This window comes from Colobus angolensis, unplaced genomic scaffold, assembly GCF_000951035.1.
Source record: "Colobus angolensis palliatus isolate OR3802 unplaced genomic scaffold, Cang.pa_1.0 Scaffold91, whole genome shotgun sequence".
Classification (NCBI taxonomy): domain Eukaryota; kingdom Metazoa; phylum Chordata; class Mammalia; order Primates; family Cercopithecidae; genus Colobus; species Colobus angolensis.
Genome location: NW_012123043.1, coordinates 4,455,948 through 4,469,910, shown reverse-complemented (window position 1 = coordinate 4,469,910; position 13,963 = coordinate 4,455,948). Strand labels below are relative to the sequence as shown.

Below are 13,963 nucleotides of genomic sequence, written 5' to 3'. Positions count from 1 at the left end.
TAATATTTTCAAGAAAGCGAAACAGCAACCCATACAATGAGAGAAACTGTTTTTCAAATCATATGTCTTATAAGGGTCTAATATTCAGAATTATTAAAAAACTCTTAAGGCTCAACAACAAAAGACAACCAGATTTTAAAAATGGGCAAAGGATTTGAATAGACCTTTCTCCATAAAGACATAGAAATAGCAAATAAGCACATGAAAAGATGCTCAGTGTTCTTAGCCATAAAGAAAATGAAAATCAAAACCACAATGAGATACCACTTCACACCCACTAAGATGGATATTGCAAAAAAGAGGTAAGTGTTAGCAAGAATGTGGAGCTATAGGGCTGGGTGTGGTGGCTCACGCCTGTAATCCAGCACTTTGGGACGCTGAGGTGGGTGGATCACTGGAGGTCAGGAGTTCAAGACCAGCCTGGCCAACATGGTGAAACCCTGTCTCTACTAAAAATACGAAAAAAAAAAAAAAAATTAGCTGGGGCGTAGTGGCAGGCACCTGTAATCCCAGCTTCTCGGGAGGCTGAGGCAGAAGAATTACTTGAACCTGGGAGGTGGAGGTTGCAGTGAGCCAAGATTGCACCATTGCACTCCAGCCTAGGCAACAGAGTGAGACTCCATCTCAAAAAAACAAAAACAAAGAATATGGATATATTGGCACCCTCATATGATGCTGATAGGAATGTAAAATGGTGCAGCTGCTCTGGAAAACAGCTTGCCAATTCCTCAAAAAGTCAAACATAGAGTTACCATATGACCCAGCAATTCCACTTCTAGGTACATACCCCACAGAACTAAAAACATATGTCCACCACAAACTTGTACATGAATGTTCATGACAGCATTATTCATAATAGGCAAAAAGTGAAAACAACTCAATGCCTACCTACCTAATCAACTGATGAATGGCTGAACAAACTGTGGTATATCTACACAATGGAATATTATTCAGTCACAAAAAGGAATGATACAAGATAGATGGGTCTTTTGTTTTTTCGTTTTTTTTTTGAGACTGAGTCTTGCCCTGTCACCCAGGCTGGATGGAGTGCAGTGGTGCAATCTTGGCTCACTGCAAGCTCCGCCTCCTGGGTTCACGCCATTCTCCTGCCTCAGCCTCCTGCGTAGCTGGGACTCCAGGTGCCCGCCACCACACCTGGCTCATTTTTTGTATTTTTAGTACAGACGGGGTTTCACTGTGTTAACCAGGATGGTCTCGATCTCCTGACCTAGTGATCCGCCCACCTCAGCCTCCCAAAGTGCTAGGATTACAGGCATGAGCCATCGCGCCCCACATGGATGAGTCTTGAAAACACTTTGCTAACATGGTGAAACCCCATCTCTACTAAAAATACAAAAATTAGCCAGGCGTGGTGGCACGCACCTATAGTCCCAGCTACTCGGGAGGCAGGAGAATCACTTGAACCTGGGAGGCGGAGATTGTGGTGAGCTGAGATCGCACCACTGCACTCCAGCCTGGGCAACAAAGTGAGTCTCCGACTCAAAAAAAATAAAAAATAAAAAAGTAAAATAAGTACTAAAACTTGTAAGTTGGATTTTGGAAAAATGGGAGTCACTGGTGACTTTAGTGAAAGTGTTTTTGGTAGAATGATGGTAACAGAAGCGTAATTATAGTGGGGTTAAGTGTGAAAGGGAGGTGGAAAGGTAGGATCGACTGGAGGAAGGAAAGAAATAAGATATAATTAGAACATAGATTGATACATCCTTCCCCTTTAAGATACGAGAGCCTTTGGCAGGTTTATAAGCAAAGAAGGAATGAATAGAGCATAAGAGATCAGAGAGGTAGAAAAGGGCATGTGTGGCGTGGAGGGGGGTTGTATGGCTGCTAAAGAGGGCATCCCAAAACATTAGATAAGTGGCCACTCTTGGCCAGAAGGGATGGATCCTTCCAACAAAATGGAGACAAACAAATAAGTATTGGATGAATGTTAACACATGCAGTGGGGAAGAGTCAGTGGAGTTCTCTCTTGAAAATGTTCATTTTCTTAACTAAGGAGGGGGCCAAGGCTATGTTCAGAGTAAGGCAAGTCAGTAGTGGAATGAGGAGTTTGAAAAAAGCAATGAAAGCTGGGAATCACTGATAGTGGAATAAAAAAGAAAACTGACTGTGGGCAAGTAAGAGGACTGCCAAGGTATCTTGAAGACCTGATTGGAGGTAGAGATCACAGATTTTTGTGGTATCAGACTCCCATCTATCTTGACTTCTGTAGCAAAGCTTGACTGGTTACTAAACATCCAGGCTAACTTGCCATTTCAGCACCATATAACCTACGTGAACTTTGGTTGTTTCATTTGAAGAGTAGACTGCATCTCCCTTGGAGAACTAAAGTGAGGATCAAATAAGATTGTGTGTATGTGTGTGTATCTATGCATGTGTGTGTATCTATGCGCATGTGTGTGGACACACAACACATTTGCATAAAAATGTTAAGGGCTATTTTAATGATGGTCTTTGATGGCTCTTTGGCCCTGAAGTAAAGGTTAAGGAGAGGACCCCTGGGGCTTACAGGTCTCCTCTACTTGCCTTCATACCTTGGGAAGCTGGGGTCATGCCCTTGGTACTCCTCACTGACCAGTCCAGACATCACACTAAAGGGTATCTAAAGGCCCTCACCTTCTAGAGATTTGATATAGGACCTGGAATACTATAGGCCCAGATAAAAATCTGTAATACTCTTCCTTTCCTGCCACCCCTGTTCCCTCTCAATCTGTGGCTGGATGTCCTACCTTTGGGTGTGGTTTCTGAAGCATTAAGGGCTCCCTGAATGACTGCCTGGGCCTCAGAGTTCTTTTTCTTCAGAAAGTCTATGGTTTCTCGCAAATCCAGCAACTCAGTGTCCTAAGAGAGAAATGAAAACAGCGTCGGCTGGGCATGGTGGCTCACACCTATAATTCCAGCACCTTGGGAGGCCGAGGTGGACGGATCACCTGATGTCAGGAGTTCAAGATCAGCCTGGCCAACATAGTGAAACCTGGTATCCACTAAAAATACAAAAATTAGCTGGGCGTGGTGGCAGGCACCTGTAATCCCAGCTACTTGGGGGGCTGAAGCAGGAGAATTGCTTGAACCCGGGAGGCAGAGGTTGCAGTGAGCCAAGGTCGCACCAGTGCACTCCAGCCTGGGCGACAAGAACGAAACTCTGTCTTAAAAAAAAAAAAAAAAAGAAAACAGCGTCATTAGTTGGGATTAGCAGGAGCCCTTATGGTGTGTCAGGCAATGGGTGAGGCATTGGAATTCTGTAAAACTTATAGAGAAGGGCAGGGAATTGGGATAAGGAATATGCTCACACTGTATTGGGGGCAGATTGAGAATCCAGGGTGATAGTGAGGTGGGGAGAAACTGGCAGTCATGAGCAAGAAGAGGTCAGCCTCAGCCTCTCTGTCCAGGAGAACCCCCTCACCGCACCCACCCCTCCCTCCCTCCCCTTCCCAGGCCTCTCACCTTCTCCTCGGCCGTCTCTGCCAGGTGTCGCAGGCGGGATGTCATATTCACCAGGCTCTGCTCGAAAGCAGCCACTAGATTAGCCTGAAAAAAAACACAAAAAGAGATTGCTAAGTTGCATAAGGCTAGGGGAGAGGCAATGACTGACAATGGGAAATAGTTTTAACTGATTTCCTGTATCTCAGAGCTGATCAGTGCTAGCAAGCCTCTTGGTGGTTAAAAAATATTGATTTCCCTGAGCAAAGGGGAAATCAAAGACGTTTTCTGGTGGGAACCAGCTTCTTGAATAATGAAGCCAGGTTGAGGGTAGGGCAGGTTTTTGGAGGCTCTTGGAGACTTGAGATCTAAAACTCATCATCTACCAGAGGTAGGACTATCCCTTTGCTCTATGTGATATTTGGTGTGGCCAACTTGGTAGGCAGGCCACAGCCTCTGGAGTCCTTCCTATTATTTTGGTTTAACTCCTGCATTGTGGAGTGGGCCGACCCCCATGGGACCAAATAATCTCCTGGCAGAAATTATTTGGTGCATCTCTTCCTCCTCTGCTACGCCACTGCTTCACCCTTTCTTGCTTTGCAGCTGCTCCTTGTTCCCAGATTCTCCGGGTTTACAGGGCTAGAAGGAAACTGCAGGGGCATTCCACCATTTGGCCACTAGGTGTCAGGTCTGTTTCATGAGGAGTGAAGGATACCAAAGGGCTCTGTGGGTAAGAGGCAGGCTAGTTCGGAAAGGTGCTGAGTGGAGGAGCTAAGGCCACTTGGTTTGGCATCGTTTGACCTCTAGTTGGCCAACTGGCTGCAAGATGTATAGGCAAGGTGAAGGGAATGAGGCCGGGGGCTAGAAAGGGGAGCACTTGGGGATGGAGAAATAGCCATCCTGAGACTATCTGAGCAAGTTGGTGACCCTAGCAAGAAGTGGGCATACTCTGGGCAGGTCCTTCATGCAGAGCTCTAGGAAATTGGTGGCACTCTTATGGCTCCTGCTGGCTTACAAGTCTCCCTCCCTGTTGGGTCAACTCTAGTTTTCATCTACTGCCCCACATGTTCGGAGTCTACTTTATAGGACCAGGGCTGGAGGCAATCCCTTTGGTCCCGTTAGAGCCTCCTCTTGCACTTTTACTATAAATCTGTCAAGACCTGAGCTCTGCAGAGATTATAATATGTCACGACCTGCGCAGTTTCCTTTCACCCATTGTGCAGGGAACATCTGTCTTCTTGACCTCAGGTCTTCTCTGGTTTGCTTCTCTACATCCCTGTGTGTCTGCTTGTAGACTCCTTGTAGTTCCTGGAAGACTACTCATGAGAGGCCCCGAGAACCCCTGTATGCTTTTCTGTGTTGCCTTTCCCCATCCAGGGGACCCCTTTTGCTCTGCCTGGGCTTCCTCCCCCATCTCCCCTACACTTCCTCTCCCTACGTTGACCCTTCCCCTAATCTCAACCCCAGGCTAGGGTACCTGTAAGACCTCAGGGCTAAGCAGTGGCGCTGCAGAAAGGCTAGCATTTGAGAGGGGTAAAGTGGTCTGGGACCCTCTGTCTAGGGTGTACCCTCAGCTGCAGTAGCTAGGAAGTTCCATGGAACATGACAGAAGTTTGGTTTGTAGTCAGGGAATCCTGAAGAGAGCTGTGGAACCTTCCTAGAGTCCCAGCATCCCATCTCCTGCTTGAGGGCAGGGTTCTGACCCTCGGCAAAAATCTGCCTTTAAGATGCAGAACCCACCATGTCTGGGTGTTTAGTTTGTTCTCTTAGCCAAATGGAACTTCCTGTTCTAAGAAAAATCACCCTCTAAATTCAATTTCTTGGCTCCAGCCCAGCCTTGACAGCATGGTGGCTGACAGATTGCAGTGTAAATGAATCAGACATAATAATGTTCTCTGCCTCCCTGGCGCCTCTCCCCCCCAGCATCTCCCAGACATGAATTTCCTGGGGTGTGCAGGACGTGACCCAGGCCATTTCTTTGGTGGGTGTGGCACAAGGGAGAGAAAAGATGGTTCTTGTTTATGTTACAATTCTTATGGGTCCCCCAAGAGTGGGAAAAAGTGCTTAACATGAGCTTCAAACAAACTGGTACAACCTATGAATTGAGGGTTTGGGAAAAGAGAATCAAGAGAATAACTAGTGTGGTGAGGGAACTGCTGCTGAAATGTGTTGGAAACATTCACAATCTTGGTGGAGATTCTTCTACCTAATTCCAAGGGATAGACCCCAGGCCTGACAGCTGGATTCCCCAGAGAGGAAGGGCAGAGAGAAAACCAGAAACTACTGCGGAAATTGCAGACATGGTTACTTTTGTGCAAACACTTGGAAAGCTCCTGCAGATCCGGCTCAGCTGTTGTTTACAGCTTTGGGGGAAAATGGCTCTTATGTTCTCTGTTTGCAACTCAGTCACAGGGGAGAAACTACCACAGCCTGGTTAGAGGAGGTGGCTTCATTTCTCCCCATGTCACAAGGTAGAAAAACTAAGGCCTAAAGAAATAGACTCATTCTAAAAAGAGGTACTGAGGGTAGAAACAAAGAATTCTAGCTCTCAACCTGAACCTCAGATTGTTTCTACCATCTGCCCAAGGAGACTACTCAGAAAAGGCAGTTGGGAATGAAGGAGTCAGACCAGAATGGGAGTTAGGTTTCTCAGTAGTGTCGTGGTCACCAGACAGAATTCTAATGACCAATTATGTGCCTGCACAGTTATGTGGCATATGAACAAAGACATGAACACCCCCCAGGGCAGTGGAAAGGCTCTAAGAGCCCTATAATTATAATCCATAACTGCTTTTATCCATGACCAATGGCAAGGTTGTTGCTGCCTCCATGCAGAACCACTGATAATCAATCTTCTTTTCTTTCTCTAGGGAGCTCAGCTCATCAGACATGAACTCATCCATACCTATTAATTAGAGTGGAAGCAAAATGATTCTTCATAAAAGTTGAGGCTCAGAGAACGGGAAGAACAATCCCCTAGTCTTCTATCGTAGAGCTGTGAAGAAGATCCATGCCCTTGAAGTCTCAGTCCAGGTGATACCTTACCAGGTAATTTTCCTCCCTTGGCTGAACTTGTCTAACTATGGTCAAAATAACTGCCTTGATCTTTCCCTACTCCATGGCACTCACATTGGCAGAAAGCTGAGACGTCAAGGTGGCCACTTTTTCCTGGGATGATTCCAGTTCCCTACGAAGCTTCCGGATTTGCTGTAAAAGGAAGAGAAACACAAACTACTGGCTACAGAAGCTGTATAAGATTTGGAAGGAAAATGGGGTGCAGTGATGTTAACAAGCAGAGACAAAGGCTTTGCACCCTACCTCAGATTGCATCCTCTCCTCAGCCTGAAGAAGGGAGCACAGAAGGAGAGAAAGAGAGAGAAAGGAAGTAGTTACTATGGAGGTGAAGAAGTCAGGTCCCGGTGGCAGGGTAGGAAATGTGAAGAAGCATGACTCAGAGGTGCAGAGAGGCTGAAACTCTTGTTTCCTGGCCCTGGCTCCTCACAGGACTCGGCTCAGATCTATACTAGGGTTTCAATAAAAGATTTATTTGGAGCTCATCTCCAGCAAACTTTGTCATTGCCAAAAAGGCTAGGAAATGAGACTTTGGTCGGTTTGAGAACTAACAGTTATTGCCAGCAACTTGGAGTAAAGAATTAGGGGCAAAACAAATCTATGAATCAAGAAATGCCTAATAGCCAAATGCTGTGGCTGGCGCCCCACAATAAACAGTCACTTCTAGAGTTCTGGAGTCCGGGTCTTAGAAACCTATTCATCTCACCTTGCCATACATGCTTCCCATCTACCATGGCACAGGAAGGGCTTGCTAACATGGGGATTCTCCATTTTTCAAAGGAGGGCAACAAAAATCACCAGACTTGCTCAGGAGCTGGCGGCGGGGTCAGAAAGACCATGGAGGACCTGAGGCACCCAAGTCAGTGCTACAAGCTCTAGGTGCCTCCCCCACTCCCACCCCAATGGGTACAGTGAAGAGAGAGCAGTGCCCCCATCCCCCGCCCAGTAGCCCAACTCCAAGGAGGTTCTAGGGAGCATGGGATGGTAGAGGAGAGGGGATGAGAGGGGAAGAGAAGTTAATGCTCTTACTGAGGAGTAGGTGGAGGAGGCACTGGAGGCCAGGGACAGCACTGAGCCATGAACTGAAAGAGAAGGAGAACACAAAGAGTTAACAGTGGGTTCCAGGGACAACGGGTTTTTGGAAGACCCCCTAAGGCAGGAGTTTGGATTACGATTCTGGAGGGCATCTGGAGCAAACAGCAAGAACAGAGTAGGGAACCCAACTGGCGTCAAAAGAGCCCAAAGCAAGGTCTTGAGTCGAGCTAGCCTCCTCTTTCAGCCTATTCTCTGGCAGCCTAGGTATGTCAGTCCCTTGCTCAGCCTGCTCTGAGGGGCACAGGGTTTCAGAGAAGGGAAAGGAGACTTTCAGGGATAGTCATCATCTTATCTTCCCAGTCAGGAAAGCACTTTAGCCACAGGAGAGGGGAGTTTCTCATCAGATTTGCTCAGAACAAATACTGCAATTCTGCCCGCGCCTCCTCCTCTCAGTACTGGGGGATGTGCTTAGGATCTTGGGGATCATTCAGATGAAAACAATATTTAAGTGAGGAATACTCATTCTGATTATTCAGTAGAACCTACGGTGAGAACTAAAGCATGTCTGCAGCAGATGCCTCCTGGAATGACCATCTTGAAAATAATAATGGGAGATCTAAGCTGCCATAGCCTGGTCTTCTAGCTCTGATCAATACTAACACCCAGATCACCACCAACAATCAGATGGCCCTCCCTGGTGCTCATCTTTGGAACATTTTTGAAAGAGGAATGAGATGCCTAATTATTTGTAAGGATTTATTAAGAGCTACTATTATGTCCTGTTTTCTTTTCATATATTTGAGAGACTGTGGGGAGGAAAGACTATGGCTAGAATGAGGAGGAGAGAAGCTGTGGTTTTCAGAGCATCCTGAGGCGTGCCATTTAACCCTTCCATGCTCAATTTCCCTCCCCCAGCCCCAGTGATGGATGCTCCATCCCAATGCCCCAGTGCTAGTTGTGCCACCCAAGGTTTCTGGGCCCCCAGACCCTTCAAAGGGATGGGAAGAAAAAACTGAAATGGCCCAACTTGATGTTCTGTGAATCATATGTGTGTGTGTGTGGTGGTGGGAGTGGTGGGAGTGGAGGTGGTGGGTGAGAGGACCCAGCAGAGCTGGAATGAGCGTGAACCGCGCTGGCATGAAGTCTCACCATCATCCGTGGGGTCTCGGAAGGATCCTGACCGAATCATTCCCTTGGGTCTCTCGGCCAGGGACAGGGTGCTCCCCATTTGGGAGCCGCTGTACAGCTCGAAGGCCGCCTCGTGGGTGGGGATGCTGTTGGAGCGGGTGATTCTTGGCGTGGTGGCCGCAGTGGGACTCACTGGAAGGACAGAGGGAAGGGGGATAGGAGAGGGAGCAGGAGGGCAGGAAAAGAGGCAGGGTCATCAGCTCTCCGGGCCCTTGGGGGATGGAGCACCGGGAGCATAAGAGGCAAATGGGGAGAGGGCAGGAGAGGAAGGGGCAGGTGCAGTGATGGGAGTGTGCAAGCAGCTGGTGGTTAGGAGCGGGGTCCCTCCTGGGGAGATCAAGCCCTAATGGAGAAGGACCCTGCTGTCTGGAATAAAGACCTTCCCTCAACCCTGCCTGCCTCAGAGTTGTTGCTTTTGAAGGTTAGGCTGGGGGCCTGGCAGCTTTTCCGAGACCTTCACATCACTCGGATGTGCTGATGAAAATGAGATGCTGTGGTTCTCTAAAACAAAACTGCCAGCTCAGGAGGGCTGAAAATTCAAACTAAGAGCCAGATCTGAATGATGAAAAAGAACCAGCTAGAGAAGGGGGCTGGGCTACGGGATTCAGTGGCCTTGGCATTGTGGAAGGGCATGAGAATCTCCCCCCAAAGTAGTGTCACTCTAAGTGACTGGGTTGGCTCTAAAGCATCAAGAAACATGGCCCTCTTTGCCTAGCATTGCCCCGGCTTGAAGGTCAGATGGACAGAGCAGGTGAAAGTGTCAGGTAAGGCTTGTGGAATGTGCTTTGAAGCTGGGCTCAGCTGAATCCTGTTAACCTGAAGATGCCTTACCCCTTTGCCCCTTGTTGGGATTACAGCCTTTCAGGGTTTCATACCCACAAGGAGCTCCCTTGTCTATTCTTCTGCCTCCATACAGGCAGGTGGATGTCTAATCTGTCCATAAAGACCTGTGCAGAAGAAGATGGCACACCTCTCTGTTGAGTTTTTCAAATTCCTAAGGTAATTATTGCGTAGCCCAGCCCCTCATTCTACAGCATAAATGCAATTCTTCTTATTTGGTCTTCAATGGAGATAGAGAAAAAGCTGGCCCTATCTTCCACTTAGTAGCCCTTCAGAGGCCAGATGATTCTGTCTGAAGAATGGTTCTTTTCCCTAGGCCAAGTGATCCCAATTCCTAGTCTTTCCTCAAATTCCCCACAGTCATTGCATGGGTGTGTTACAGGTCCTTGTCTTTTATTAACTGATTTCTTTTACTCAGCTGAAAGAAGAGATGGATTTAAAGAGATGCAGCAAGCAGATAACAGGCCTATCCCAGGCACTGTTCCTGAATGGGTTCCTAGTAGGTCAATCATGGAGTACTGCTTCCCAGAACTGGGGCTGGTGTGCTTCTGTGCTAGGCCAGACTGTACCTGAGGCTTCCTCTCCTCCCTGTCTTCAAGTCACTTCCTTATTTCCTAGCTCTCCTTTCTCCCTAGGCTTTAGGAAGGGTGTGGCCAGGACACATCTTAGTCAGCCCTGCCTTCAGGGTTAGGATGGACTGGGCTCAGCCAGAGCAGTTGAGGAATCTGGACTTGGCTGAGTTTGGAGGCAGATCTTGTCCTTGGCAATCAACAACCTTTCCCTCCTTCCTCCCCATCGGCCTGACATTTCAGTATTGCCCTCTCATTAGCTGGCCCTAGCAGCACTGGGTGTGGTGGCTCCTTTCTGGCAGTTCAATGTGCCTGTTCTTGCACTGGTTTGATCTCTGGGCTTTGGGTTATAGCTTTTCCATGCCACCATTCAGGCTCTCTGATGCTAAAAGGATCCTACAACTTGTGCCCAGGGGCAACTTTTCAGTTTAGGATCTTGAAGTACTCTACCTTCAATCTTACTTCGGTTGGATAAACTGAGGCACCATGAAACAACCCAACAGAGCATGAGCCAAATATGAGATAAAACCCAAAGCCCACCTGCCTTGCCTCACCCTGCAAGGTGGCCCCTGCTTCACCCCATGCCACAGTGACTGAAAACACTAACCTATGTTGGTAAGTTGGCCCTTTGCACTCAAAGACATGGGAAGTGCAGGGGGAGAAGGCAGCTCTGACTGGTCATCGGATTCAGGCAGCCCACCAATGGTATGGGAATGTCGCCTCTCCTTGGTCTCCTCCTGGGACTGAAGCTGGTACCTGTAGAGGCAGCAGAAGAATTCAATCTGGGACTAGCAAGTGCGGTCAGATGTTTAGTTGGTGCGGAGGGTGTCTGAACTAGGCTGGAGCCAGGAGATTCTGAAAGCAGGACACAGAAAAGAGAGCGGTCAGGGCTGCTCAAGGAGGGAGGAAGAGGTGGCGACTCAGCATCCTCTCCCAGACCATCCAGAGGGTGTGGAAGGCCTAGCAGGTATTCCTGTGAGGGTTCCTGAGGTGGGGGCAAAAATGATGGAGGAGGCATTAGAACTTGTCAGAAGTTCAGGACAGAGACTTATGATTCCACGTGTGGGCTTTCAAGTTGCAAGAGTCAGTCAGGCACAGTGGCTCACACCTGTAATCCCAGCACTTTGGGAGGCTGAGATGGGTGGATCACTTGAGGTCAGGAGTTCAAGACTAGCCTGGCCAACATGGTGAAACCCCCATCTCTACTAAAAATGCAAAAATTAGCCGGGCATGGTTGTACACAGCTGTAACCCCACCTACTCGGGAGGCTGAGGCAGGAGAATCACTGAATCTGGGAGGTGGATGTTGCAGTGAGCTGAGATTGTGCCACTGTACTCCAGCCTGGGTGACAGAGTAAGACTCTGTCTTAAAAAAAAAAAAAAAGTTGCAATAGTTGCCACCCAAATAACAACTCAATGCTATCAGAGCAATGGGTGACCAGGTAGGTCCTGCCCCTAGCCCAGCTGAGTGACCAAAGAGGCAGGCTGTTCTCTCTCATACTTTTAGGGAGGAAAATTACAGAGAAGAAGCTCAGCCAGGATTGGGATGGCATAGGCTAGTACAGGTAAGTGCATGACTCCCATGTGCAGACTTGTTTCTCCCCTGTCACCAAAAAAAGAACACTCACTGTAAAAGTTGACTCACATAATATTAAGCTTGGGCAGGGTGCTAGGTGGTACTTGTATGGGACCACATACAAATGATTCAGCTAAAAGGGTGACTAAATTGATGACTGGAGCCTGGGACAGGTTGAGATATGATTTTTCATACATACCAGGAGTCCCATTTATAGGGAAGAAAAAACACATTAAAGGGTTACCTGAGCCCTTTCTTGGGAAGAGTGTTCCGATCCCGTTGATTACTGTGGAGATAAAAAAAAGAGAAAGAGAGAGAAGCATGTGGGTCCATCTTAGGAACTAGAGTTTAGGACCATTGGTGTGAGGTATGCAGACCCTAGATGCAGGACATCAAACTATGACCCCCTTTAGCTCTAAAAACCAAGAGATAGCTATAGCCTGCTTCTTGGCTTACAACTTGGGAAATTTATCTGAAATATTAAATGCTTTTTCTCTGATTAGAAATTAAGGCATGGTTAGCTATTTAAAAGATCATATTATGGCGTCAGGGACAGTGGCATGAGCCTGTAGTCACAGCTCTCGGGAGGCTGAGGCAGGAGGATTGCTTAAGCCAAGGGGTTTTGAGTCCAGTCTGGGCAACATAGTGAGACCCCATCTCAAAAACAAAAAAATAGATCATATTATGGTAGGTAAAAACTACCATATAGGTAGTTTGATAACCTTGGCATGTAGGGGGAAGGGTGGGAAAACTAGGATGTGATATAAAAGAAAAGATTTTGGGCAGCCAGGCGCGGTGGCTCTCGCCTATAATCCCAGTACTTTGAGAGGCCGAGGTAGGCGGATCACTTGAGGTCAGGAGTTCAAGACTAGCCTGGCCAACATGGTGAAACCTGGTCTCCACTAAAAATACAAAAATTAGCCAGGCATGGTGGCAAGTGCCTGTAATCCCAGCTACTTGGGAGGCTGAGGCAGGAGAATTGCTTGAACCTGTGAGGCGGAGGTTTCAGTGAGCTGAGATTGTGCCATTGCACTCCAGCCTGGGCAACAGGAGTGAAACTTCATCTCAAAAAAAAAAAAAAAAAAAAAAGATTTTGGACTAGGAAGCAAAAGCTCTGGATGATAGGTTAACCTAATTATGAGATCTTGGATAAGTCACTTAACTTCTTTGTGCACAAGTTTCTCCATCTGTAATATAATAATAATAATTTAAAAACAAAAATACATCTTACCTATCTCATAGAGTTGTTGTGAAGCAAATTAAATTACTTAATATATGTGGAAAAAATGTCAAAAGTCACAAAATGGCAATAAAATATAGGATAGTATTGCCAATGGCAAATCAGCCCAAGACACGGAGACAGGTTGAGGTTCTGCTGTCTTCTCTACCTACCTGTCCAGTTGCCCAGCTCTGGGGCTTCCACTCCAAGTCAGCTCTTCCGTCTCTTCCTCTGGGGGAGCAGCAGGGGCAGCAGGTGGGGTGGGGACAGGAGTACTGCTGGGGAAGGCACTGGGCAGGCTCATTGGCATCTGGAGGGACTCCATGCTCCTGTGCAGGCCTGAGAGTTTGGGGTACATGCGAGTCTCTTTTGGCACACTGAAACCACTCATTAGCTCCAGGCCCTGGGAGAAGCTGGCTGAGTTAATATTGAGGATGGGTGCCGGACTGGGGGTGAAGCAGGAAGGGAGAGGGCCCCCGGATGCTGAGCTTGTAGCATGCAGATCTGGGACCTTTGAAGCATGGGTGGTATCACTGGATGATGGTAGATCCAGACTATTGGAGTTGACCTTGTCAAGATTGGCTAGTGAGGGTGGTTTGACAAAGCTCTTCGCTGTGGCCCTGAGAGAAGATCAAACAAAATATTTAGAATAACAGAATTACAGACTGAGAGGCAGATAGGACCTTAAAGAAATCCTATCCAGTCTTGTTTTCTGCCTATTTGCTAAGCACAGAGGTTTATCCTAATGCTGTTGTGAAATACAATGCAAGGAAATCTGACTTGGGGCACAACTTGGGGCACATCCAGCTTAGATAACGGGGCCAGCATATGCACACGGAGATACAAGTGAATTTATGCAAATAGGTATATATGTGTAAATAAACAGTAAAATCACCCATACAAGTGCTGAAGACATGGTAAGGGTTGATCAGAGAATAGTACAAACAAGCTAAGTTTTGAATACAGTTTTGAAAGAGGGATTCAGTCTTTCAGAACTTTCAGAAACAAGATTCTTTCAGAACCATGG

At 47.4% G+C, this 13,963-nt stretch overlaps 1 protein-coding gene across 2 annotated transcripts in view; it reads right to left on the bottom strand.

Annotated features, from left to right (window-relative positions):
- LOC105504332 (neuron navigator 1) overlaps window positions 1–13,963 on the bottom strand; it is an 80,478-nt gene that overhangs the window by 23,607 nt on the left and 42,908 nt on the right. Inside the window, exons 5-13 of one of the 2 annotated variants that reach the window (XM_011931747.1) lie at window positions 13,110–13,556; window positions 11,962–12,003; window positions 10,750–10,898; window positions 8,695–8,865; window positions 7,540–7,592; window positions 6,757–6,780; window positions 6,568–6,645; window positions 3,463–3,546; window positions 2,748–2,859 (exon numbers count right to left, since the gene is read on the bottom strand). In XM_011931747.1, coding sequence (XP_011787137.1) covers window positions 2,748–2,859; window positions 3,463–3,546; window positions 6,568–6,645; window positions 6,757–6,780; window positions 7,540–7,592; window positions 8,695–8,865; window positions 10,750–10,898; window positions 11,962–12,003; window positions 13,110–13,556 — 1,160 coding nt within the window. The remainder of the gene's footprint in view (window positions 1–2,747; window positions 2,860–3,462; window positions 3,547–6,567; window positions 6,646–6,756; window positions 6,781–7,539; window positions 7,593–8,694; window positions 8,866–10,749; window positions 10,899–11,961; window positions 12,004–13,109; window positions 13,557–13,963) is intronic. The other variant, XM_011931748.1, reaches the window with a different exon arrangement.